The following is a 26638-nucleotide window of genomic DNA, read 5'->3' as shown; positions in this document are numbered from 1 at the left end:
TGGGTGAGATTACTTTTTTTACTGCAAACCCCATATTTACAATCACAGAGCTGCTCAGTCACACCCTTCAAGCATCATCTTCCCCCACGCTGCCTGTCGGTAACATTCCAGCACCACCGCGTCCCTCCTGCTCAGCTGAGGCAGCTCTGAGGCCACATGGCCTTTCTGTAAAACACCTCTTTGCCCCTTGCCTGCACCTCCCAGGCTGCTTCCTCCCCCACCAACACAGGGCTTCCTGCTCTCTGATTCATTCTGCATGTGGGTTTCAGACCATAGAGCGGGCACCAAGTCGCCAAGAGAAGACACTATTTCTTACCTTTTTGTTATTACTATTCTTTCCATGCTTGGATAGGAGCAAGCCTCTGTGAGGAAGGGAATGGGAGCATTCAGAAAATAAATCGTTGTTCACTTTACGCACCTTTGGGTCTCATTCATAACCCAGAGCATTAGGAGAATAACTCAGGTTGAAATCTGCAGTATTTATTCCATTACAAGGGAATTGTTTCTTCTGCAGAAAAAGCACCAGACATTGATATCGAAGGTGTGGGAAGACTGACCACTTGTGTTGGTGAGTGAAGAGGGGATGAGACCTTCACACCCCAGGTCAAATTGTCCAGGCAAAGCTCTTTGGTGCCCCTGAACTTTAGTTAAGAGGCTCATTGTCATCTCTGCAGCTACGTGGGACCCTGAGCAGCGATTTACAAGGACAGGCTGGCACACGGCGTGCCATGGATGTGATTTAGCTGGGACCTCTGAGGAACACAGTAAAACAAAAGCTGCTCCAAGCTGATAAGGGTTGAAAAAGAAACTCAAAATGCATCAGGGCTCTGAAGCCTCTCTGTTATTGTGGCATTCTCCAGGATAACCTGTTTGTCAGCTCCGTGCTGAACCTACCCCAGAGGTGTGGCAACTGTGGAAAGTGGCACAGGCAGTGCGAGGCAGGTTTTGAACAAGGTTCAACAGAGCAATACTTAGCACCAAAAAGATTTTACCTGCAGTTCTCATGAACCCTGAAAGGAAAAGGCAGATAACCCAAAAGCCTGGATATGGCACTAACCATCGAGAAACAGCCTGGATTCAATTCCACTCCCACCTCTACTGTTGTGCAACATTTGAGACAGGCCACTTGAAGCCTCTTGAGCATGCACCTTCATGAGAACTCAGCTTTGCAGTAAGCAATCCCATAATACTGGGGATTGTAGGACAGTGGTCTCTGTGAGACTGGAGAAACTGAGGCCCAGTGCCTGACAAATGGCATCCTGAAGGAAGAGACCAGACACCAGACCAATGCAGACAAGGCAGTGTCCCCTGTGAATGTAACATCTTCCTCATCTATACTTCCTTGCTTCCCATTTCAATAACTGCCAGTGAAGAAAACAGAAAACAGGAGTTGGTGTAGGACAGAGATGTATTTCTCTTACACCATGCTGAATACCATCATGCTGAGACATCAAAACCTTTGCTTGAAGGCAGCTGAGAAAGAGTATAAAGCAGTCAAGGGGTTGTTTGTGTATGATTAGGGAGATATTTAAATGAAAGCAGAGCCTGGTAAAGGAAAATAAACCTGATATGATGCAGCATTTCAAAGCTGAAGATTGTTTTCATACAGGCAGAGATGCCCCCAATACCATGCTTTTCCACAGCAGCCTCATGGCTATGAGACACCTCACCAGGGTAGGGCAGATCCAGGTCAGACACTGGTGTAATGCTCATCACTGATGACACTTCATTTCTGAAGCCCCAAACCAGATGAAGTTCAGACTTCCACTTCAGATGGAAGTCCTACATTTTGGCTGGGTCTTCTTCTTTGTCCACTGCCAGGCCCAGCCCACCCCTCTGCCAGCCTGCAGGCAGCTGCAGGATTAGCTGGAGGATCCCAACTTGTTCGCTTCCTACCCAAACAAATTAATAGACAGCCAGATTAACCTCATGCTCTACACTCCTCTTGGTCTGATATATGAAAAAAAAAACCACAGTAGAAAACAGACTTACAATAGGGGCTCAGAGCCAGGCTAAAAATCATTGCTTGCTCCCTACAGTCTCAAAAGAAGGGAATCTAGGGTACTGCCAAACAACAGCCAAACCAGGAACATCATCCCTTTTGTATGCCTCTATTCAGCCTCATCCTCTTTTTACTTCTCCTTATTAACACAGCAGAGCACAGCGCTAATTAAGCCTGATTTTTCTTTCTTGGATGTAGGCCCTAATATGATTTAAAAATAACCTTAATGTGGTATTTGTAATTCTAGCATTTACCTCTCCCCATGATTTCCAATATGATGTGACTGCATTCTTGGCTCAAGAAAAGCTTCTGTAACGCTTTAAAACACCAGGAAAAAGCTCCAGTGAGACCTCGTTCCTATTGAATAAATGATGGGACATGAACAGAGCACAGGATATTTGAATATCCTTTAAACATCACCAAAAACAGTTAATTAGTTAAGCTCTACAAAGCAAAACTGAACCTCTGGGGAGGCAGACTGCTTTCCCTGCATGGCCATCCCCAAATCAGGACAGATCTATCACATCCAAATGCTGACACCCCTCTAGCACACAGCCAGAATGTCCCTTCTTGGATGTCAACCATGGAGTCATGGAATGGTTTGGGTTGGAAGAGACCTTAAAGGTCACCTCAATCCACCCTCCTGCCATGGGCAGGGACATCTTCCACCATCCCAGGTTGCTCCAAGCCCCATCCAACCTGGTCTTGAACACTTCCAGGGATGGGGCAGCCACAGCTTCTCTGGGCAACCTGTGCCAGGGCCTCACAACCCTCACAGGGAAGAATTTCTTCCTAACATGCAATCCAACCCTGCCCTCTGTCAGTGTGAAGACATTCCCCCTTTTCCTGCCACTCCAGGCCTAAGTAGTCTCTCTCCCTCTTTCCTGTAGACAGACTCCCTTCAGGTCCTGGAAGGCTGCAATTAGGTCACACCAGAGCCCTCTCTTTTCCAGGCTGAACAATCTCAGTTCCCTCAGCCTTTCCTCATTGGAGAGCTGTTCCATCCCTCTAATCATCTTGGTGGCCTTCTCTCGACTCACTCCAACAGGTCCGTGTCCTTCCTGTGCTGGGACAGGGGGAAAGCCCAAACCACCCCCTGCCACACCAGGCCCTGCACAAACAAAACCCCAACTCACGCACCAAGGGACAACGAACTGCTGGAGCTGCAGCGGAGCCAATGCCACTATTGACAGTGATAATGTCCCTCTGACTGTTTGTCCCAAGGCAGCAGCGTCCCTGTCCTCATGGACACAGGCTGACAGGGCCAGTAGCTGGAAAACACAACTGCTCTCCAGCCTGGATAAACATGCAGAGCTCCCTCAGATTGTTCATTTGCACAGACATTAATCACCACCAGAGCCCACCTCAGCTGCACTCCTTGTGCAACTTTTATTCTCTCAAAGGTGTGTATTTTCATAATGATGGTGCTCATGTACCACTTAACAGTATATTTCCATTTGGCCCCAGCCACCTTCCTGAGCAGTAATTTATTACTGCTTGTCACTGGCTGCTACTGAGAGTAAGGCACAAACTAGGTTTATTTGGTCTGCTTGGTATTTCTTGCTTGACTCTTTCTTGCACAGACAATACTGCCAAAGGCCAGAGAGTCACAAATCAAAACAGCCAAGTTTCTGGGCCTTCCAGTTGCACTTGTGCTGTACTTCCCAACCTTTTGTCTGCAAGAGCTAAAAAATGTCATTTATTTCTTCTTTTTTAATGGAAGTAGGGACTGCTTTTTAATGGCAGTCTGACTGCTCTAGGAGCTGCAAGTGTACAGTGAACACCTGTGTGGACATGAAAATGTGAGACAAGTACTCAGGGCCTGCCCATGCTGATTTTATTGCTTAAGGACCTGATCCAATATACCAGATATGGCCAGGGATTGTGCTGCAAATTAACTGCAGAGCTCTCTACCTGCAAAGCAGCATGGGGCTGCTGCTGTCCCAGTGCTGCACCTTAACCCTGCTGGGGTGTACAGGGGCACAGTTCAGATTTTAAGCAGCCAAAACCAACAGTCAGAAGCTGGAATAAAAACAAGAAAAGCTCTTTTGCAGGGAGTATCGGGAAATTTGGAGGCCCACAGAGAAAAAAAGCTCCCGCCTGTTAGTTTCCCTTACAGAGAAAAATAAAAACTAAATAAAGGAAGAAAAGTATGATTTTACTATTAGCAAACAATTTTTTACCTCAGACTTGGTAAACAAGTGTTTTGTCTCTGCCCCTGTGTAAGCTCCGTGAGAGGATTTTCCACAGATGAAATTCCAGTGAGTATTCCTGTGAAAAATTAATTGTCCTTATTGCACCACCTTTCACTGCAATGAGGCATTGCCTCACCTACACCTCATTTTTCATCTGTGTACTAAGCTGGGTATCCTATCACTCCTATCACTGAGGAGGCCCCACAAAACCTTTTACCCTGGCCTGAAGGTGCTTGGCCTGAACACACCAGGCTGGTGGCCACCTTCCCTGTCCCCATGGGGACCTGGGGAGCAGGATCACCACCAGCTACAGCCCAGGTGGGGCACAGGGGGGCTGTGCCCCCTGCTCACCCCAGCACTGCTGCCCTTTGCCTGCCTGTCCCCCATGCCCGCAGGCTGTGCACCCACACACACATGTACATACATATGGATGTGTATATGTACATATGGATGTGTATACATATGTATATGTGTCCAGCTCTGGGCTCATCAGCACAAGAAAGACAAGGAGCTACTGGAGAAGGTCCAGCGGAGACTGCAAAGATGATGAAGGGTCTGGAGCATCTCTCCTATGAGGAGAGACTGTGGGAGCTGGGCCTGGTTAGTCTGGAGAAGACTGAGAGGGGACCTCATGAATACATATAAAATTTCCAAGGTGAGTGTCAAGAGGACAGTGCCAGACTCTTTTCAGTGGTGCCCAGTGACAGGATAAGGAACAATGGCCATAATCTAAAACACAGCAAGTTCCACCTCAACATGAGGAAGAAGTTGCTTCCATGGAGGGTGGCAGAGCACTGGAACAGGCTGTCCAGGGTGGTCTTGGAGTCTCCCTCTCCGGAGATATTTCAAGCCCACCTGGACACGATCCTGTGTCACCTGCTCCAGGTGACCCTGCCTGGGTAGGGGAGTTTGACTGCAGGATCTCCAGAGGTCCTTTCCAACCCCGGCTATTCTGTGATTCTGTATGTGTGATGCATCCCTGTCTGTGGCACATACACGTACGCGTGTGTGTATGTGTGATGCATCCCTGTCTGTGGCACATACACGTACGCGTGTGTGTATGTGTGATGCATCCCTGTCTGTGGCACATACATGTACGCGTGTGTGTATGTGTGATGCATCCCTGTCTGTGGCACATACGTGTACGCATGTGTGTATGTGTGATGCATCCCTGTGGCACATACATGTACGCGTGTGTGTATGTGTGATGCATCCCTGTCTGTGGCACATACGCGCACTGCGCACACGTGTAGCGGGAGCACCCGCGGGCACACACGTGTCGCACACACAACACGTCTGACCACGGGGCACTTCCACCGCACACCCTCTGTGGCGCACCGAGGACACGCGTGTGGCCCAGACACACGTGCCCGCACCCCTGGCCGAGGCACCGCCGCCTCTCTCCATTCCCCGCCCCGCCCGGGCCGCCCCCTCCGGCTCCCGCCCCCGTGCACCCAAATCCCGCCGGGCCGCCGCCGCTCGGCCTTTTCCTGCCTCCCCGCCCTCCTGAACCTACCGACGGCGCCATGGCGGCCCGGCAGCAGCTCGGTAACGCGGGGCGGGCGCGGCCGCCGATGGCCGCGGGGAGGGTGTGCGTGAGGGCGGTGGGGGGGCTGCCCGCCCGCCGGCCCCGAAATGGCCGCCAGTTCCACTCAACAGGGCGGCCCCGGAAGGCGCCTCAGCGCGGGGCCGCCGCTTCCATCCCGGTGGTTCCCGGGCTGTGTGTTTGCGGGGCGGGAAGGCGCTGCTTTCCCCTCGGGCCGGTTGTACCTTGTGTTGGGCGCGGGGTGATGAAGTTGGGGCTCCAGCAGGCGGGAGGACCGGAGGCGATGGTGTCCCGCGCTTTCAGCGCCCTGAGGCGCGGGCGGCAGCGCTGCCCCCGCCCGCCCGCACCCCCGCCTCAGGGGTCCCGCCTGAGGGGCGGCTGCCCCGTGAGGGGAAGTGTGGGGCTCTGGTGCTCCCCGTCCCCTCCGCAGCCAACTCGCATCACGTATGTTCCCTACATTACAGCAGTTTTAAAGGCTTCACTCACTTAATCCTGTTGTTCCCTCTGTTCCACTTTTAAAACCCAAATACCCGTGCTCTTCCCACCTGCCAGCTTTGCTCAGTGTCTCTGACAAGACCAACCTGGTGGAATTTGCGAGGAGCCTGCACGCGCTCGGCCTGGGTTTAATTGCCTCCGGAGGAACAGCCAAGTCCCTGAGAGATGCTGGCTTGCCTGTCAGGTACACACGCTCCCCTGGACATCTCCACAAAAAGGCTTATTTGGGCCCTGAGGTTGCTTAAATTGTTTTCTCTGTGAGCAAAAATGACCTGAAAGCAGGTCTCCCCTTCAGAAAAAAAAAAAAAAAACAAACCAAACGTGCCCTAAAGCAAACTGCAGAGGCTTTTTGGCCAGGAGTTGGTTTACTGAGGCTGAAGAGCATTACCGTGCAGGTCAGCACACAGAGAGGGGTCAGGAGCCTTGTGTTGGAGGTGGTGCCTTGTCTGCCTTGAGGCAGCTTTGTTTCTGTGGGAGAATCTGTTATCTTGAAGTTCATAATCTGACCCTAGCGCTGCTCCTCACAGCCAGGTGCAAGCTCATCTTTGCCTGGTCTTGCTGGAGTTCATTTGTCACAAATAATTTTCCCAGCACAGTGGTCCACTGATCCAGACAGAGCACTTAGGTGTTGTGCATCTACCATTTGAGAAGGTGCATGTACAATCATGCTGGTTTGGCCAATGATGCGGGGGAAATTCATTCTGGTTTCTTCCATGCTGTGATTAAAAACCCGTTCTGGCCAAATAAAAATGGTTTCCAGTGCAGTGATGAAAAACCTGTCAATTATTTGGCAGGACAGGTGACCGTGACTCTGTTTTGGTTCCAGTGAATGCGGTGGTAGGCCTCTGGGACACATCAGCACGAATATACATCAGCCCCAGTGCTCCCTGTCCTCGCTGTTACCCAACACTTGGTCATGTCTCTCCAACTACTTTGCTTGGCTGTGCTGTCAGTGAAGTCTGAAGCAAAGATGGTCACATTTCCCCTTCCTTCTCCTTATTGTTCCTTCACCATCCTAAACAGTCATGAGTGGTGAAACTTTAATTGATGTCTTATTTAAGCTGAGAAGAAGAACACTGAGGTGTTGTATCACCTTAGCATGGCCTTCCGTTCTCTCTATAAACCATGTTGACTTGGGATTTGCTTCTCTTGGTTATTCCAGTGTATGTATTTGAGAAATAACTGTACTGCTTAGTTGAGTGTGACCCATTAACTTTATTTCCATTCATGGGAAAAGCAGTTGTTGCCCCTTTGGCATAGGGAGGTTTTGTAGTGAAATTTATACAATTCTTTTGATTTGATTCATTCAGCCTATAGATAAAGTCAGTATGGCACATCTGTTACCATCTGTTTTCTCCCTGAGCAGAGATGTTTCGGACCTGACAGGCTTCCCTGAGATGCTGGGTGGACGTGTGAAAACCCTTCATCCTGCAGTCCATGCTGGTATGTTTCTGCTGTTATATTTTTCAGTCTAAAAGAGAAATGGGCAGTGAGGGTGGGAAGAAGGAGCTGACAGATGTCTTTTTTTAAGGGTTGTGTGGAAGAACCGAGTAATGAGAACAGATTTGCTGTAGGAGCCGGAGGAGAGGTGAAAAGCCATGGGGTGGAGAAGTGCACGGTGGCTGAATTACTTGCTTGTTGCTGTGCTGGCATCTGTGCACAGCTTGTTCTCCCCGGGGCTATAAGTAACAGAGCTTCTCTGTAAAAGCCTTAGCACATCCTTTGCAGAGTCAGTTGCAGGCATGTTGAGGCAGAGAGCTCCGTGGAATTTAACCTGTGGATGAATCTGATATGCAGCATAAGGAACACGACAGCATAGTCTTTAGTGGGTGATTTCTGCATACTCTGATATTCTCTGGCTCCTCTTCAGCAGAGATCTCTGACAGTTGGTCCATCTGCACGTTGATCCATCTGCTCTTTCGTCTCCTGTTCCTATGCTGGAGGTCCCTGGAGTGGAACCTGTTGCCCATCATACCTGGGGGCTGGAGACAATCTCTGACTGCCTCGAACCCAGGATTGTGCTGTTGCTCACACTGTGCCAGCCTGTCACCTGCCTGTTTCTCCAAGTTCCTAGACCCAAGCCACCCACCTACACTGCTCAGCTAGAGGCACAGCCTCTCTTGCTCCCCTTGTGTCATAGGGCAAGTGCCCTTTTTCTCTCCCATGAACTCCTTAATGACAGTTTTAATGTTTTAAGAGTAGCAACTGAGTGCTTTTAAAGTACATTTTTGAAATTGCTGTTCAGTAGGTGGAATGATCTAGGAATTATCACTATGGGAAAAACAGCTGTTAGTGTGGAATTGGAACAACCAAGGAGTCTGTAAAATGGAATAAAGGAGTAGAGGCTGAGGGTGTTGTCTGAGCTAGAATCAGAAAGTTTATGATAGAAAGTCTCTGAGGAAAAGCACAGTCTTAAAGGAGATGTTGAATTAAAAAGCTGGTGGTGATGTAGCTCTTTTTCAATGAAGATATGCTGTTTTTTGTAACTAGGCATCTTGGCTCGCAATATTCCGGAGGATAATGCTGATATGAAGAAACAGGATTTCAGCCTCGTAAGGTAAATGTTGGGGGACGTGATGCCAACCATCAGTAATCAAAAACCAACATTGGAGACCAGGCAGCCCCAGGGAATGGGAGCAGTAGGGATTGTAACATCTGCTCACCGGTAGATCTGCAGTCTCCTTCCTTTTCCGTAGCAGGAGATACTTTCTATTTAAAATTGCAGTCTAAAGATGCATCTTCATCACTTGCAGTCAGAGAAAACTAAACCAGGAAAAAGTTACATTGTGGCTTCCACAGGGAACAGAGGTTTTGCTTTCTTCTGGTTCTCTGGGAATTTTGACACGTTACATTCAGTCAGTGTAGCGCCACATTACACGTGTTGCAAAGTTGAGTTGAGTACTTCTGAAGCTGGCTCATCTCCCCTCAGCTTAGTTCCACATGTCCCATCAGATGGCAATTCCCGATTTTGAAATACTTGCTTAGTAAATATACCCTTTGATATTTGCATAATGTTTACTGAGTTTCAACACATAAATAAAGAATAGACTGGAGAAGTGGGTCAGGAACACGCAGCATTTGTTTAGCCAGAAAACACACAGATAAGAGACAAAAAACTTAAACTTTGAGAGCCACTGTGGGAACAAGTGAGCTGCAGCCAGAAACTGAAGTAGAACAGTTTGTGCACTAATATACCAAAGATTGTTTTTTTCTATTTTTGTTAGAACCTGGTTCATTGACACGGGGCAGTTTGGGACTATGTGTCACTAACTGATGTTAACATCTAACCAATGCTTGTGAATAACCATCTGCATGTCAGTGAGTAGCTGCTGGTTTAGAAACAATGGTTGAGCTGGACACAGTGAACTGTAGGTATAGCCAGAATGGCTGTGGGGCCAGAATGCATCCTAAGTTTTAAAATTACTTTTAAAAACTGATGGATGGATTTCCAGGCTGAATTTGAAAACCTGAAATTTAAAACCACAGGAATCCTCATAGATGGCTCAGCAGTGGTGACTCTTCAGAGCAAGCTGCATATTAAAGCAGGCTCTGCTGAATTGCAGGGGGAATAACATGCCCTTACATCAGTGACTTATAGTGCCCTTGCATCCAGAGTAATAACTTGGATTCAGGTTCTCTTACAAAAAGCAGAAGTAGCTGATCCTCAGCAGGACTGTCTTTGCATAGCTGCATGAAATTTGCATATCCAAGTCAATGTAGGAAAGCTTGATATTGATTATCTGGATTTCCACAGATAAAAGCGTTAGCAGTGTTAAAGTCCACAGATTCCTGATGGTTTGCAACAAGTTAGGAGCATGAATGGATTGAGGGGAAAGGGGCATTAGAAACAGAAGAGACAATAAAAGACATTGCAGGAAATTTAGGGACGTCGGGGGTTCTGAAATCCATACTGGAAGCTGATCATCCCTTCTGCTGGAGTTCACACTGAGTGGGAACAAAGGATTATTAGAAGTTGAACACAAGGGTACTCATCACAGCAATTCACTGCCAGTACTGGGCACAAGTTGGAGTTCAATACCTTCATATATTCAGATCAAGAGAGTAAATTAATTCGCTTGGATTAAAAATCTTATTTGTGAAGGTCAGAACAAATCCCTTCTTTCGCTACAGTTCATGTGGCACTGGTAGAATGGGACAGGGCAAGTTATTACTTCATGCTTGCTGGAATACAGACCTTCTTCCACATCAGATGAAAAAACTAATTCCAGTAAGGTCCAGTCTTAGCTTGAGAGGGAAAAGTCAATTTTCCCCCCTGCTTTCATGTGCTACAGAGGCTTTGTGGGATCTGGGTGGCACGCTCAGGTTTAATATGTTGTTGGTATTTTAAAAGTCCAGAAGGTGATATGTAGGTCGTTTTCTGCTCTTGGAAAAGTTGTGGAAAATTGGATTGATTGTACTTTGTTTGCGATGGCCCTTGCTCTGGGTGCTTACTGGGTGCCTGTTTTCAGTACTGCTGAGAACCCACTTTGAAGTCCTTTGAGATGGCTCAAGTTGTGCACCAACATCACTGAACGTTTAAATACAGGCCCACATATTCAAAGAATCTCTTCCTTTAAACTGTCTTTTGTAAATTGTGGTTCTAGCATTGTTTGATACACAGAACCCAGTTAAATGTCAGAATACACCGTACCATCACTTGGTCTTTGGCTGAGCACCACCATGTCTTAAGTCTTTTGGAGAAAGAAGCCTTGGCCACAGGATTTTAGTTGGTCCCTGAGAAACAAGACCATGAAAACACTGTTGGTGTCGTGTCCTTTGCCAAGCTTAATTTGGCATTTTTGTTTGTTGCTGAATAACTGTTTTCCCCCTCAATTCTCAGAGTTGTGGTGTGTAACCTCTACCCCTTTGTGAAGACCGTTTCTTCTCCCGGTGTAACCGTTCAAGACGCGGTGGAAAAAATTGATATTGGTAAGTTAAAGGAAGAGCAGATCTGTTTTCCAGACAGACTTGATGCTTCTGATCTCTGAGTGGTCTCAGTTCTTTTCCTTTTTGTTTGGTGGCCTTGCACACCCACAAAGGAAGTCTGCTCGAGAGCTCAGGAGCTGCAAGGAGCAGACTGAAGGCATAGTTGGGTAAGCCTTTTAAGCAGATCTGCAATTAAAATGGCAAGTAACAGGCTGGGAAGGCACACTGCATGGGGGGCAAGTCATGCACTGCCCAAGAGAGGGCCTGAGGTACTGCAGAAGGCTGTGCTAGGAAAGGCCAGGGAGAGCATGCTTCCTGCTGAAACACAGGGAGCAGACTAAACCTCTTTTGCTGCCTCTGGCAGTGTAATAAAAACTTAAAAAAACATGAGCTTTGGAGAGAAAAGGCTGAACAACTGGAAGTGCTCAGGGGATGGCTGAGAACTTCACTGCAGGAAGCTGTTGCAAGGAAAGGGACTGGTTTGCGTGTGTGGGAGAGTACTTAGGACCTGACTTTGGAAGCATGGACACATGTATTAGCAGATTGTCTCTTCCTAGTTATTAACCCCAAGAGGCTTGCTCTTCACTGCAGCATCTCTTCTTGGCATGTTGTGAACAGTACAGGAGCGGTTTTGTGCCATGCAGTTGGATTGGGATTGAATTTTCCTGCAGTAGTTTAGTCCAAATGATGCCCAGCAGAGCTCTCTATTAAATGTTTTATGGAGTAATACTTGCTCTGCATGAAGCAGTGCCAGCCTCTCCTTTTCCTTTGCAACAGCCTACTATCTTGTGTGATTTAAAGTGTTGCAACAGCTGTGCAGAGTCAGACTTGAGGGGTAACTGTGGCATTTTATCTCACACAGAGGACCTGGGCAAAATTCAGTATTATTTGCAGAGAGGTTTGGGAATGTTGGTTGCTTGGCAGGGTAGAAATAAATCTTTCTCTAGACCACTGCCCACCCTGGTGTTGCAGAGCATGGTGCTTAAGCCACGTGTGGCTACAGTCATCTTTGGGATGTGGCTACAGCCATCTCTGGGATGTGGCTGTGCTGCTCGAGGACATCCTTGCCCCAGTTGCTCATCCTGGCCCATGACCTGTTTCCCCACCACTGCAGCTCTGCCTGGGTCTGCGAAGGCCAGTCAGTGTGCACCTTCCCCAGTGGATTGAGTCAAACTCACCAGCCTTGTGCATTCTGAAGAGCACCCTCACCCTGCTCCGTGCTGGAGGGAGGGGGCACGTTCGTCCGGCACAAATGATGGATTGGTGCATGTCCCTTCTTGGCCTCAGCTGTGGCTCCTGTGCCACATCCAGGAGGGAAGTGCTTCATGCCCATGCCCTTGTCTTGCAGGAGGAGTTGCCCTGCTGCGGGCGGCTGCCAAGAACCACGCCCGGGTGACAGTTGTGTGTGACCCTGCAGACTACTCTGCAGTAGCCAAAGAGATGGCAGCATCAGGGGACAAAGACACTGCTATGGAGACCAGGAGGCTCCTGGCACTGAAGGTTGGTTGAGTTTGCTTCCAGTGAAGGGCTGGGTGTGACTCATTTGCCTTTCATTCCTCACCTCTTCAAACACCAAATCCTTTGTAAGCTGATGTTTGTGAGTTGACAGGTGTCCCCTCTTGTGTCCCCAGGCTTTCACCCACACTGCCCAGTACGATGCAGCCATCTCTGACTACTTTAGGAAGGAATATAGCAAGGGGGTGTCCCAGCTGCCCCTGAGGTACGGCATGAACCCTCACCAGAGTCCTGCCCAGCTCTACACCACGAGAGCCAAACTTCCCCTGACAGGTGAGCTCGGCCATGCTGGCCAAAAGGGAGCTGTGGGACGGCTGGGAATGGAGGTGGTTGGACACATCTGCTGGCCGTCTTTCAGACTGAAAGACCATCTTGTGCCTTAGTCCAAGGGATGGCCTGCAGTGCCTTCACAACTGCTTTGTTACTGAGTGGCACTACCGTGGCAGGGTTGAGCTGTGTGAGACAGAAAAGTTTGTCTGCTGCTCCTCACAAGACTTACTGTTGGTCCATGTTCTCTGTTGCTGTAGGACTGTGTGTCCAAGATACTTAAACAGATTTATATAGTGTACTTTTTGCTTGACATTAGATCCAGATTTTGCAAAGGAAAACCTCATCATCCTTTGAAGATGCTTTTCTACTTGCCGTTTGCCTTGTTTAGTATGTTCCCCATCTTTTTGTGTTGCCATTTGATCTGTCTAGAAACCAAGCTGTTCTTCTCTAGGTCTGAATTGGTTTCATTCTTTTTTTTTTTTTAAATTTCTTTGATGGTTTTGAGCAGTGCTTTATTACCTTAGTTTTGTAGAATGCTGCTTCTGCTGATAGTGGCAGAGGGAAGGGGTACTAGTCTCACTTGCAAGTTTGGGACAGGTCTGGTATGTCTCTGCCATTTTATGGGGTGTGCCACTCACCACAGCATTGTTGCAGCAAGGGAAACCCCTGTTTTGGAGAGAAGGTCTCATTACTCTTGTTCTTGAGACTGCTTCCAATGTGTGCAGGCATTGTCCTATTGAATAAACAGTGAAGCTTTGTATTGCAGCATTTCCCAGTTTCAACTCTTGGACCTCTTAGGAAGCTTTTCCATTCCTGCACTGGAAATTGATTTGCTTGCAAGTCTTCCTTCCAGAATGGCAACAAAACAGCACTGTGTTCACTTGCCCTGGATGGGGGTTATTGTTAAAATAATCCTTCCCCCACTCTCCTGAAATGCTCACAGTGCTGCCATATCAGAACAAGCAGTTCTTCTTTCAGGGCCAGAGCAAAAGGTTTTGAGAGCAGACTTTTAAAAGGCCTTTACTCTTGCTGTGGATTGCTGGGCACTTAACCAGTTGCTGAGGAGCCTGGGTCGTTGTACAAGAATGACTTGTAGTGCTTTCAGCTCTCGGTGGGAGAAATCTTTTGTGCTCACTCTCCAGGCTCTGGGGAAAGGGCTCTGTCCACTTTAACGTGTCTGTGTGCTGTGTTTGCAGTGGTGAATGGCTCTCCAGGGTTCATCAACCTCTGTGATGCCCTCAATGCCTGGCAGCTGGTGAAGGAGCTCAAGCAGGCTCTGGGCATTCCAGCGGCCGCCTCCTTCAAACACGTCAGTCCCGCAGGTAGGGTGGCTCCTCCTTGGACACACTCCAGCTTTTGGCAGGCCCTGCCAGTGGGGTGTGTGTCCCTCACCCTGGCAGTGTGGGGAGATCCCAGGGACAGGGTTTGAGTGCCCTGGCTCGTGTTTCCCACTAGGTGCTGCTGTTGGAGTTCCGCTCAGCGAGGAGGAGGCGCAAGTCTGCATGGTGCACGACTTCCACAAGAGCCTGACTCCCATGGCCTCTGCCTACGCCCGGAGCAGAGGTGAGGGTCTAGAGAACCTCAGGAAACCAGCGTGTCCAGAGGGCTGAGCTCCACCCTCAGCACTTCCCAGGCTCTTCCCCTTGCTCCATGCTCCTCCTCTGTGGGCCTTTTCTCCATAAGGATCTGCCTGACTGCCTGTCAGAAATCGCTCTCCAAGGGAGCAGATCTTGTGTGCTGTTTCAAAGAGCTAAAACCATTTTGGATTCTGTTCCTTGATGTATACAGAAGACCTGTAGAGATTATACACATTTAAATTAAAAAAATACATACAGTCATATATAAATCTGTGGGGGTTTGGCTATAGGATAGGGATAAACGCCTGGGCTGATAGCACACAGCCTAGGAGTACTAAGAAATACTTAACTTGAGTAGAAATGTTTCTGTGTATGGTATTTGGTTGGTTTTTTTAATGCTTGTGTACTGCAGAGCTCACCGAAAAAAAAAAGCTAAAAAAGGAAATAAAACCAGTTTCTTCTACTTAGCTGAGGAACTTTGCTACTTCTCTCATTTTCCATGGCAGTCCTAGAAAATCTTCACAGATTATAGAAAACAAAGCGAACTTGATAAGGAGCACATTGGCTTGAGTTTATTTTTCACAGACCACCTTTGAACATTGGCCTCAGAAAGCTATTGCAATGGTTGGTAGAAAAACAAACATTTAGAATGGCAGGGATAGAAGAATTGACCTTGTTAAATAGTGAGGCATCTGTGATGGCAGCTGAGTTCACCTTAGCTATGCCATTAAATATCAAGAATATTTAGTTTTTAAAAAATGCAAAAAAAAATTGCTTTTAGCTGCATTTCCGGGTGTGGTTTCTTGCAGGAAAAGCCAGGTGGAGCATAGGCATCTAAAAGCTTTCCTGTTTTTCCAGCTTTTTCTCATCTAAAATCTTCCTGTGTGATCCTTGCCTCTGCTTGTCCTCTTGTCACCACTGGGTACAGCTGAGTTGCTTGTGGTCACAGAGGTAGTCATTACAGAGTTAGAGCTTTGACAGAGGCAGGGAAGAAGGAAGAATATCCGAACAACGGGAATATTTAAAGGTCCATCTGTTTGAGGTAGGATTTTTTTATCCTTGTTGCTCTGATATGGCCTTTTTTTTCTTTTTTTTTTTTTTTTTTTTTTTTTGCTCTTGGATTAAATTATTAGCTCTTATAGAAGCTGACTGGGCTGTAGAAGCAAAGACTTCTCTGTGTATGATGCTGTAGTTTGATAAATTAGTAAAAGCAGGATTTTTCAGGTGCTGATCGGATGTCGTCTTTTGGTGACTTCATTGCCCTGTCTGACATCTGCGACGTGGCTACTGCCAAGATTATTTCCAGAGAGGTTAGTTAAACCAGCACATCATTCCAGGGCAAAAAGGAGAATCACACTGGATGGAGTCATTGGTTTGCAACAGCCTTTTTGTGTGAATTTGACCCGTTTTACTGAGGAGTTTTATTGGTCCATTTGGGTAATTCTCTGATCTGAAGTGCAGAATTGACACCAATCTTTTGATGCTTTTCTCCCATTTAAAACCTGGCTGTGTGCTAGAGCCTGGGAAAAAGCAGTGTTTGCAATGCTGCTTTCCAAGAGATGATTGCAGACCTCTGAGCAGGCCTCTGGAAATGACCCCTGATTATACTGTCACAAGTGTCTGGTTGAACAGCTGTAATGGGAGCAATAGAGGTCTGGAATGCTGAGGGACAGCCTCTTGCCCAAGCTTGGAATGTGGATATGGGTTACCACCTGCCTATGTGTGGGCTCAGCCACTTTCCAGGCTGCACTTTATACTTAGAATCACAGAATCATTTAGGTTGGAAAAGACCTCTGAGATCATTGAGTCCAACTGCCAAGGCCATGGCTTTTCTGGATCCATTGTTAATTCCATAGCTGACTGCATTGCACACGTCATGGAAGTGTTCAAAGCCAGGTTGGATGGGGCTTGGAACAATCTGGTCTTAGTGGAAGGTGTCCCTGCCCATGGCAAGGAGGTGAAATGAGATGAGTTTTAAGGTCCCTTCCAACACAAACCATTCTGTGGTTCTCGTCAAACAGGTGAAAGAGTATTTGACTGCTGTGTGAGGATAACATTTGGTACTTAAAAACAAAGAAACCTCACCTACATTGTAAGACAGAAATGTGGAAGTTGTGTATGGCTTTATGGCACTGATGAATGTAAACATATCTGTTTCAATGCTGTTAACAGTTCTTTTGTCAGTATTTTTGTCTCATCAGGAGTATCACTGTTGAAATGAGGATTTATTGGGTTTTAAGCCATATTTACTGTTAGGGTTGAAAAGTGGGGATGTCATGGTTGAGCTGTTTCCCCCTGGAGAACGATATTACTTCCATTCCGCTTAAAGTTATGTGGGGTATTTTTTACTAACTCCTGCCAAGAGATTATAGTGCTCTGCAATTTTTTGTTTCCAGGACTGAAACCAATATTGTAATAGTGCTTTTGGTATTGTATTGTTGGGTACACGCAGACCTCAAGAGGTGTGTCTTCACTGCACGCTGTGAAATGGCAGGCAGAGCTTTCAGTCTGAGCCCCCTTTCATTTTTGTCACGTGGAAGCTGAAATCTGTGTGTTGCAGGTGTCTGATGGTGTGGTGGCCCCCGGCTATGAGGAAGAAGCTCTCAAAATCCTTTCAAAAAAGAAGAATGGCGCTTACTGTGTCCTCCAGGTTTGTACTCCTGGTCCTCTCTAACCCTCTGCTGCTCTTCCCATACCTGCTTCTCACAGATGTTGGTGTTCAAGTCACTAGGGGACTGATTCAGGTCCCCCTACAGTGGATTTAAAGCCATTAAATCTATGAACTAGCAAGAGTACCTTGAAGAAACAGCATTTCTGTGCTCTTTCCACTCTTTGCTGGCTTTCCTCTCACTTTTACTGACTTTGTTTCCTCCCTGAATTCTTTGTATCTAAAATATAGTGCCTGAGTGATGTTGTGAGTCTTGGCAGTGAGAAGCAGGTGTATTAAACCCCTGGGAGGAGCCTTGTGTGGGCATTGGTATTTTCAGAGCAGTCTTTAGTACAGTCAGGGATGAGGATGGCACCACAGAGTTTGGAACTGGGATGAGAGCAGAGAATTTCACTGTAACATCACAAAAAGAAAATCTAAGGCTTAGCTGAAGTTGCAATTGTAGTGTTGCTGCCCAGGGAGCTGTAGAAGGTGGCTCAGGAGCTTCAGGCAAGAAGGAATGAAATTGCAGGCAGTCTTGGCAGCTGATTACCTCCTGGAATTCAATTAACTTTGCAAGGATGAGGTCGTATTGGTTAAGTCTGTATCTTCGGGGCCTGTGTGCAGAGGAATGCTGAGGAAAGTTGATCTGAAAAATTTAAATGGATTAGGGAAACCACATAAAGCTCCTATTTTAGAGCTGGTCACCTTAGTCTGGTTTGTTTCCTGTCTCAGTAACCTCAGCTGGGGATACCAAAATTCTGAATAAGCCCATGCTTGGGTAGACCTGAGTGCAGTTTAACAGTTCCAGTTAACCTGATCCCTGCACTGGTGTAAATTAGTTGTGCTTCTGACTTGTGTGGAGATGTGCCCCAACAGTGCAGCTCTGGAAATGATCACATTCACTGTTTCCTTGAACGTCACAGAGGACTGGGAGTTGTACCTTGAGGAATGCATGAAGAACTCCAAATACTTCCCCCTTCCTCTGGAAGACTCTTTGTGTGTGTTTTTCTGCTTTCTGTGGAAACTGGAAGACTTTGTAGATTTTGGTGTGAAGTGTTTTACTGGCCTGTTTTTGGCTTTTAGATGGATCCCCACTATGAGCCAGATGACCTGGAGGTTCGGACCCTGTATGGGCTGAACCTCATGCAGAAGAGGAACAACGCAGTCATCGACCGGTCGCTGTTCAAGAACATTGTCACAAAGAATAAAACTGTAAGTGTGGGGAGATAAATGAGCCAAAAGACAGATGGAGTGAAGGAACTGGGGTGCCTTCATCAAGGAAGGCATCGCTGCTATTTTAAGAGCTCTTAAAATTTTCTAATAAGATTTAACTGGATTTTATGAAACAATGCAGCAAACTTTCTAGACCAAATATACTTGGGTAAATCAGGGTAGTTTTCCTTTGTTTTGATTCCTTGGATAAATAAGAGGACTTTTCCCATTATTTCAGACTAACAAAATGTTTGTATTTATTGTAATTAAGAAGCTACTGTGTGCAGTTTCTTGTGGTGAGACAGCCATGTGCTAAGGATCTATCGTGATCTCTTTCTGACTCACTGTTTACATCACCTTTCTGTGTTGTATAAACTCTGGCCTGGCTGATGTTGCTCATCATTGAGAGTTCAACATCTTCAGAAAGTTTTCAGTTGTTTCTTTGTCTCTGATCTCGCTCTCATTAGAAAAACAGATGTTAATGAGCACATGATTAGTCATGGGCTCAGAAGCAAGTTCAGACATTGAGGTAATAAAAGTCATTTTAATAAATTAGGAATGGAACTTAAAAATCATACTTAATGCAGATTTTGGGAGCAATTCTAATTGCTGTGGTCCTGCTCTTTGCCTATGAGCACATCTGATGAGAGTGAGTAAGGACAGAGGACTTTGCAGGCTTAGGGCCAGTGGTCGAGCCCTCCTGACCCAGTGAGATTGTCTTACCCCTGAGAGCTGAGATCAGCTGCCAAACCAACCATTTATGGTTTTTAATCTAAACTAAATTTGCTGGTAATTGATATTTTTAGCTACCTTGTTTCCCTCTCTCTGGTTCAGAAGTTGTGGAGGCTTGGGGGTTCAGCAGCTGGCTGCTGCTGGCCGTCAGGATGGTGCTGACAGTGGTGTTGTGTTCCAGCTGCCCGAGGCTGCCATCCGAGACCTGATCGTGGCCAGCATCGCCGTCAAGTACACCCAGTCCAACTCCGTGTGCTACGCCAAGGACGGGCAGGTAACTGAGCCGGGCAGCTCCCACCTCCAGCTCGGGGCAGGCTGGGAAAATCCTCCAGCACACAGGAGGCTGAACAGGCACAGAGGAGCTGCCCCAGACAGAACAGTAGCAAAGCATTTGTTTCTTAAGAGGCTGCTTCAAAACCATGGTGTCATCTTTTCATGGTAATGGCAGGGCTGGCTCTGTCAGTGATGGGGTTGGAAAAGCTCTTACCTGCTTCTACAGCTCTGGCCTTGAGTCATTTCTTTGGCTGCTCTGTTCACATCTGAGGGCGTGTACATATGTTGTAGTTGATGTAGAGCCTTAGGAAATTACAGCAGTTTCAACAGCTGGATTCTGTCTGTCCAAATGCTTCTTACTTTTAGTTTCATTTTTTACTTAAGAAAGATGGGATATGTTTGGGGTCTTTTGTCCCTTTGGGGCATTTTAAATCTTCCGTCCTCCCAGAATTTTTTTTAAAGGTTATGATAAATGCTGGAATTTATAGGGGCATTATCAAATGTGTAATTGAGATTATGAATCATGGAATAGTTTGGGTTGGAAGGGACCTTAAAAACCATTAGCAACCCCCTGCTAATAGGCAGTGACACTTTCCACTGGACCAGGTTGCTCCAAGCACTGTCCAACCTGCCCTTGGACACTTCCAGGGATGGGGCAGCTACAGCTTCTCTGGGCAACCTGTGCCAGGGCCTCCCCACCTTCAGAGGGAAGAATTTCTTCCTAATACCTAAGCTAAATTTCCCTTCTTTCAGTTTGTATCTTGAATTTTAAAAAAATCCTTTCTTTCCACATCATCACTAGGTGTTCAGCCTAAATCACTTATTTGAAAGTTGTTGTAAATATACTGAAAATTGTATTTTTGCCGAGCAGCTCATTCTCCTAATGCTGCCGTTTAGCTGGTTGTCTGCTCTCCGGGTTAATTTTTCCATAGGCCTGGATTATTTAACAAAAATACAGAAGAAAAAAACAAAGAATGTTTTTGATCTTGAGCTTTAGTACATCATAAGTCAGCAAAGTGGATCAGAGTGAACCCTGCAGACAGAAACTGAGAACGGGCTGCAGTGCTCTCCTTGTTGCATTGGTGCTCATCTGCATTTGCCAGGCTGTTGGTACAGCCTGGAAACATTGCAGGGCTGTCTCACAGAACTTCCTGGGATTGTGTGCTGTGTAGTTCTTCAGAAGAAGTCTCTGGAGATCTGGCATTTGTCTGCTATTCAGCTTTAGGGTTTTTTTGCTTTGAAATGGTTCTCTGCACTCAGGAGTGTTGGATCTCCCAGCCCCAGAACAAAGGTGTCACTCTGCTTCTTTTCCCTCATTCCAGCAATTTCCCCAGTGCTTTTGCAAGTCTGAGCTTAATGTGGTGCTGCAGATGTGTCTGAAATGTGTGTGGTAATGCCTGTTCCATGTGGAAGGGAGAGGGCAGGATGGAGGGGTGGGAAGCAGTGTGGGCAAGCAGGGCTTCGGTGTGTTTTGCATATTTGCAGGTGTAGATTTTAATCAAATACAAATGTGGGTTGTCTTGGTTTGTTGTGTATGTGATGGGGAAGGCCAAGGTCAGAATCTTGTGCTAAAATATGAGTGACTTTGTTAATAGTAAAGGGCAGCAGCTGTTACTGCTCAGGGAGGTGGTGATTTCAGCACTGGGAGACTGAAATCAAAGCTCAACATCTTCTTTAAGAAGCTCATTACAGCCCAGGTATGGAAGGCAGCTTCCAGATTAAACACTTTTCCAGGATTTGACCTGGTTTGGGTTACAGGAGCCAAACCTGGGCAAGTCCATCTTGCTTTCAGTTCCATTGCTTTTGGTTTTCCAGGGGTTATTTCAGCCTCACAGCATCCCTGTTCCCAGCAAAACTCTTGTGTGTGAGACATCCAGAATGTTTTTGACAGCTTGACTTTGTTGGGTTCATGAGTGGATCAGCCACTCCAGCGAGGCAGTTGTGTTGGTGAGTTCTAGGGAAGTGTGGAGTGGGAGGAAGCATTTCTGAACCTGAGTGTCACTTGATTTGCAGGAAGGTAGCTGCCACTAATTGCAATAAACACTTCCACTTGTTCTCTCTGACTTTCAGCCTGTGACGTGTTGATTTACACTTGCTTTAATGATACCATCATGTTTCAAATTAGCAATTTGAAAATATTCTTTCTTTATTCTCTGCACAGTAGGATAAAACAAAACTGTTAATTTACCTTACACTTTCCCAGTGACTTCATTGTTTGTTTGTCTTCCCAATTGTCAAGTCCTTCATTAGATTTTTGTATTTCCAAATGTATTTGGAGTTTTTGTTTTCATTATCCAGGCTAAATCTGAGCAAACCCAAGCCAATGTGGATCATTTTGCAAGGATCCTTTGGGCATTATCCATCTCATGTTGCACAGCATCCAGCTATGGACTATGTTTGACTCCCTTATGAACCAAAGTGTTTTGAAGTAGTTCTCAATTTTCACCCAAGATTTTTTTCTATTAAGTGATTTATTTTTTTTCTGCTGACCCTGTGTTGCTGTCTCCTTTCACTGCTCACGCTTAATAGGCTCTGCTTAAGCACTTTGGGATTCCCAGGAGATGAAACTCTGAAAGAAACATAATTAATTTTTGTGTAGAAAACAGGGGGAAAGATTGCTTTGTGGAGGGTTTTGAGGTTTCAGCTGTGTTTTTTTGTATGGGGGAAGGGCAACATTTGAGGTAGGGAGAGGAAGAGGTGTAGGAAGAAGGATTTTTCACTCCACATGAAGTGGAAAAGGCAGAGAATAGGTACAGGCCAGTGTGAAGGGAGATTGAGGTACAAATCTATAGTTTGCATTAAGCAGAAGCTCAATCTGCTGATTTCTCTTTAGATCAGAAATTCCAGGCTGGGTTGAAGAATCTTCCCCAGCACTGTTCCACCAAAGCCTGTGGTTTCAACAATGGCTTTAAGCTGATAGAGGGCAGGATTAGACGGGGTATTGGGAAGAAATCCTTCCCTGTGAGGGTGGTGAGGCCCTGGCACGGGTTGCCCAGAGAAGCTGTGGCTGCCCCATCCCTGGAAATGTTCAAGGACAGGTTGGACAGGACTTGGAGCAACCTGGGCTAGTGGAAGGTGTCCCTGCCCATGGCAGGGGTGTGGAACGAGATGAGCTTTAAGGTCCTTTCCAACCTAAACTATTCTATGTTCTATGTCCATATTTTTCTACAAATAAAAAAAGGATTTTTCTTTTCCTGGATCATCATTTTCCAGTGAAGTGCATCTTACCAGCATGTTCTTCCCAGGCTGTAACTGTGAACTTCCTTCTGGAACAACAGTGCTCCTCAGAGGGAGGCACAGAGAAGCAGCTTTTTTCTTCTCTTGCCTGCTAAGCTGTTGTTATAAAAAGAGGTCCATGTGTTGCAGATAATCTCTCTGCTGATTTGGGGATGCCTATGAAGACTTCACAGGATACATCACTTTGATCAACTGAAGTACAAAGTTCCTGCCATTTTGGAGTTGTTGGATACAAGCCAAAGTTCAGTTATGCATCTTTTGACAAAATTTAGGTCACAAAAAAATGTGAAATATTCTGTGTGGCTCACAGGGGACAGGAAAAGGCTCTTTTTGAGCATCTGCTCTGGTACTGACCTGTAGGAGAGCACCCTGTTCCATCACAGGAGTGTGAGGCCACAGCTCACGAGGACAAGAGGAAAAGACAAGGCATCATTCTGGCTGGGAAAGGGCCCAGGACATCACATTCTTTAGAAACTTGGGAATGTTTTGTGGTATTTTGGCCTCTGCTGCTCTCAGGTACCAGACTGTTACTCTCTACCATCTGCATCCCCAGCTAAAAATTCCTGCTTTAGCCCAGCCTGGCTTGCTAGTCCCACTCTTAAGGGCTGAGTGGCAGTTAATGGTGTGCTGTGTGACACAGCCAGCCTCTCCTGTGTCCAGGAAGAGAGGATAAACCTCAATGGAAGAGGGAATACACAAGTATGCAGCTGGTATTGAGCTGCTTTGAGGTGCAGGATTCCCTGGAAGTTCAAGGGTTTAACTGGGTGGATGTGAGAGCAGAGGTTGGACATCAGGAGTGTTCATTTGGGGGGAAGGTGCCACAACCCATAAGAAACTGTGCATCTGTTCAGCATTTATGGCAACAGCAGCGTGCCTATGGGTTTGTTACACGCTGATGACCTCAGTTATGGCTGAGCAGATTATGTTTGATAGCAGCCCAAGGGTTTAGTTTGCTCCTTGGGGGAACTGCGTCCAGCAGCTTGTTTAATGGTTCTGGTAAGAGGTGAAGTCACTGTGTCTTGATGAATGGGAAGACAAATGATACATTCCTTTGAGGGCAGCCTTCCACTTACAGCTTTACCATCTGTCCCAGGCTGAGCTGGAAACTCTGAGGCAGCACCAGCAGCCCCAACACCATGTCCCTGGAGCAGCCCCCATGAGAACAGTCTGGTGAACAGTTCAGCTGTGGCTTCACAGGAGCAGGAAACGAAGAGAGACTTGTTTTCTGATTACCTGAGCACTAAAGAGCCTCTGCATATTTTAATCTATACTGTACCTGAAAAATCACGTCTGATGAGAGACAACTCCAAAGAAAGTGTTCTGATAAAAGCAAACAGAAGTTGAGCAAATACGATATTTTCATAGCAGCTTACTTGAGGAAAAACCACTGTGTGGATTTTGCTTCCTGAAGCACTAGGTCTGTTTGATATCGAGCACAAGTGCTATTAGATAAGGTTGGCAGCAGCTATTTTAACACTCCTGGACTGTGGCAGGTGGCAGTGTGGGAAATGTGTGGTAGCCCCCGGGCCCTGACAATTCCTGGGATGTAATGGTGCCGCTGACCAGCCTTCCTGAGTGAGCAATGGATTTGCTTTCTTACCAGCCTTGACAAATTGCCCCCTCACCGCTGCTCTCTCGGCTGACCTATTTGAGCTGTGCTTGCCTGGCTCACCAGGAGGGGTGGTGGTGTATGGGCGACCTGGGCTCACACATTAGTGCTCTGACTGAAGTGCCCTTTTCCAGCTCTTGGCAGTCACATTTGTTTCTATGACCTACAGGACTTTGCTTTGCCTTAAAAGCCATAATTGTCTCACTCTCCTGAGGTTAACGCTGTCACTCCGATGGCTGGGGCTGTGTTATTTAGAAGGGTGAAAGAACATGGTGTTTTGAGAATGACTGTCAGCTCAGCAGAGCTCTGGAAGTCAGCAGTGCAGGGAGCTGGCCCTGTAACCAGTTTACAGGATCAGGGATGCAGGTATTTCCCAAGTTTTCCTCACTAATTACCTACACTCTTTCTCCCCTTCGGTGAGGAGCTGCTGATTTGTGGGATGTGTTTCCTAATGGCTTGGCTGGAATGCAGCTCTGACTGGTGTCTGTGCAGCAAGGTGAGGCTGTGCTTTGCTTCCCTGTGCTGCAGGTCATCGGGATCGGGGCCGGGCAGCAGTCCCGGATCCACTGCACTCGCCTGGCCGGTGACAAGGCCAACAACTGGTGGCTGCGGCACCACCCGCGCGTGCTCTCCATGAAGTTCAAGGCGGGAGTGAAGAGAGCCGAGATCTCCAACGCCATCGACCAGTACGTCACCGGCACCATCGGAGAGGTGAGGGCCGGCTGGGAGCCTTCCCTGCAGCTCCAGCCTCTGCCAAACAAAGGCTTTATGCAGGACTTTAACCTGGCCTGAGTGTCGAATAGAAGATGGCTCTTCCCAGCAGTGAGGATGGGTTAAATCTTCAGTTGATGTTCCAACCCTCCCTGCTCTGTCAGTGGCACCTTCTCACGTGGAGCTGTTTGCTTGTGTGGCATTTTGGATTCTCAGAATCCCTCTGACCTCCCCCTTACAGGCAATAGTGAAACAAGAAAACAGTATGTCCTTTTTAAGTATCAAAAGCCAAGGGCTGGAGTAGGGGCCTTGTGAATCATCTCTCTGAGCAGTTTAAGGGGGCAAGAATTTGAGCAGTTGCTGTTTCAGAAGGTGAATCATAAACCAAGCTGCCGTTTGCCATGTGTTAAGTCATCTACCAGACCCTGTTTGTGAGTGCTGGCATTTACCATGCTGCTGGCAGGCCAGACAGAGCATCTTGGAATAAAAGAGGGGAGAAGGAATGCTTCAAGCCCTGGGGTGAGGAGGGGGGAGGAAAGGAGTTAAAAGGATGCCAAAAGAGCTGATTGGTGGTATAGTGTTCCCACTTTGGATTTTAAACCCCCTGGTTTGAAGTTCCCAGCAGCAGAGCTGTGGAGCACAAAGTCCAGCTGAGCTGGGTGTCAGGGGATGCCATTGCTCATCCCTGTGTCCCTGGCAGGGGAATGCAGGGAGCCCCCGGCTCTGGGGTTGAGCTGGGTTTTGTCCCTGCAGGATGAGGACCTGGTGAAGTGGCAGGCCTTGTTTGAAGAGGTGCCCAAGCAGCTCACAGAAGTTGAGAAGAAGCAGTGGATTGCCAAGCTGTCCGCTGTGTCCCTCAGCTCCGACGCCTTCTTCCCTTTCAGGGATAACGTCGACAGGGCTAAGCGGGTAAGTCGTGGCAGGGCCGGGGTGTTGGGGGGACTCCAGGCAATGGTTTTTCCTTTTCATTTTGTGTGGACTGCTGAGGAAAGTCCTACACTGCTGGCTAGGGTAGCAAATCCTGGGAAGAGTGTTCCTTCTAGTTACTGGCCTCACGTGGACAGTAATTATCCAGCCATTGCTCAGTTTGCTGATTTAGGATGAACAGAGGATTAAAGTTTATAAAACCATTTAAGAATATCAAGACAAGGCCTGTCACTTTCAGAGGAACCCTTTTAGTCTTCTTTCTGAGCAGTGAACTTCCTGCTCCCTTGAGGGGCAGCTTTTGGCAATGGAAGCCTTTGTTTGTTCAGTGGGATGTGGATGAAGGACTGGGGCTGCCAGCTCCTTCCAAGGGGGATTTTGGTATTCCATCCTCCAACCCTTGCCCTCACCCTGTCTGTGTGCAGAGTGGAGTACAGTTCATCGCTGCCCCGTCTGGCTCGGCTGCTGACGACATTGTGATCGACGCCTGCAACGAGCTGGGGATAACCCTGATCCACACCAACCTCCGCCTGTTCCACCACTGAGGCGGGGCTGCCCTGCCCCCTTTGGTCACAGCCTCACCAGCAGCAGGGATGGAATATCACTGGCTTAACTGGGAGGCACCGGCAATCTGTGCTTAGCAGGGGTTGGTCAGCTCTGCAGAGAGGTCTCTGCCCATGTTACCAGAGAAGGAAGCACTGGAATTGCCTTCCAGTGTAGAAAATCAGTGTCTTTTGCAAATAAACATACGGTTGTCAGCTGTG

The 26638-nt window shown here is 47.3% G+C and overlaps 1 protein-coding gene and 1 long non-coding RNA gene across 2 annotated transcripts in view; one reads left to right on the top strand and one right to left on the bottom strand.

The window, feature by feature from the left end:
- The window catches only part of LOC113995514, a 14771-nt gene extending 8712 nt beyond the window's left edge, over positions 1-6059 (bottom strand). Inside the window, exons 1-2 of the long non-coding RNA XR_005563553.1 lie at positions 5714-6059; positions 4186-4273 (exon numbers count right to left, since the gene is read on the bottom strand). This is a non-coding gene — a long non-coding RNA (uncharacterized LOC113995514). The remainder of the gene's footprint in view (positions 1-4185; positions 4274-5713) is intronic.
- ATIC (5-aminoimidazole-4-carboxamide ribonucleotide formyltransferase/IMP cyclohydrolase) lies at positions 5641-26638 on the top strand. Its single transcript, XM_027735659.2, has 16 exons — positions 5641-5745; positions 6296-6422; positions 7605-7681; positions 8729-8795; positions 11079-11167; positions 12513-12664; positions 12796-12952; positions 14146-14271; positions 14405-14512; positions 15751-15836; positions 17087-17176; positions 18260-18388; positions 19302-19394; positions 24768-24950; positions 25704-25859; positions 26300-26638. Exons 1-16 carry the CDS (start codon positions 5724-5726, stop codon positions 26417-26419), a joined length of 1782 nt encoding a protein of 593 aa, XP_027591460.1. The 5' UTR covers positions 5641-5723; the 3' UTR covers positions 26420-26638.

This window comes from Pipra filicauda, unplaced genomic scaffold (genome assembly GCF_003945595.2).
Source record: "Pipra filicauda isolate LSUMZ 115617 unplaced genomic scaffold, ASM394559v2 scaffold21_size4447388_pilon, whole genome shotgun sequence".
NCBI lineage: Eukaryota > Metazoa > Chordata > Aves > Passeriformes > Pipridae > Pipra > Pipra filicauda.
Note: the sequence above shows the minus strand (reverse complement) of the source record. Positions and strands in the feature narration are given on the sequence as shown.

What these genes read in the sequence shown, in the direction of transcription:
- ATIC (XM_027735659.2), top strand. Translation starts at nt 5,724, where the DNA reads ATGGCGGCCCGGCAGCAGCTCG. An exon ending in GATGCTGGCTTGCCTGTCAG is followed by an intron (nt 6,423 to 7,604) that starts GTACACACGCTC and finishes CTCCCTGAGCAG; the next exon opens with AGATGTTTCGGACCTGACAG. An exon ending in CAAACACGTCAGTCCCGCAG is followed by an intron (nt 14,272 to 14,404) that starts GTAGGGTGGCTC and finishes GTTTCCCACTAG; the next exon opens with GTGCTGCTGTTGGAGTTCCG.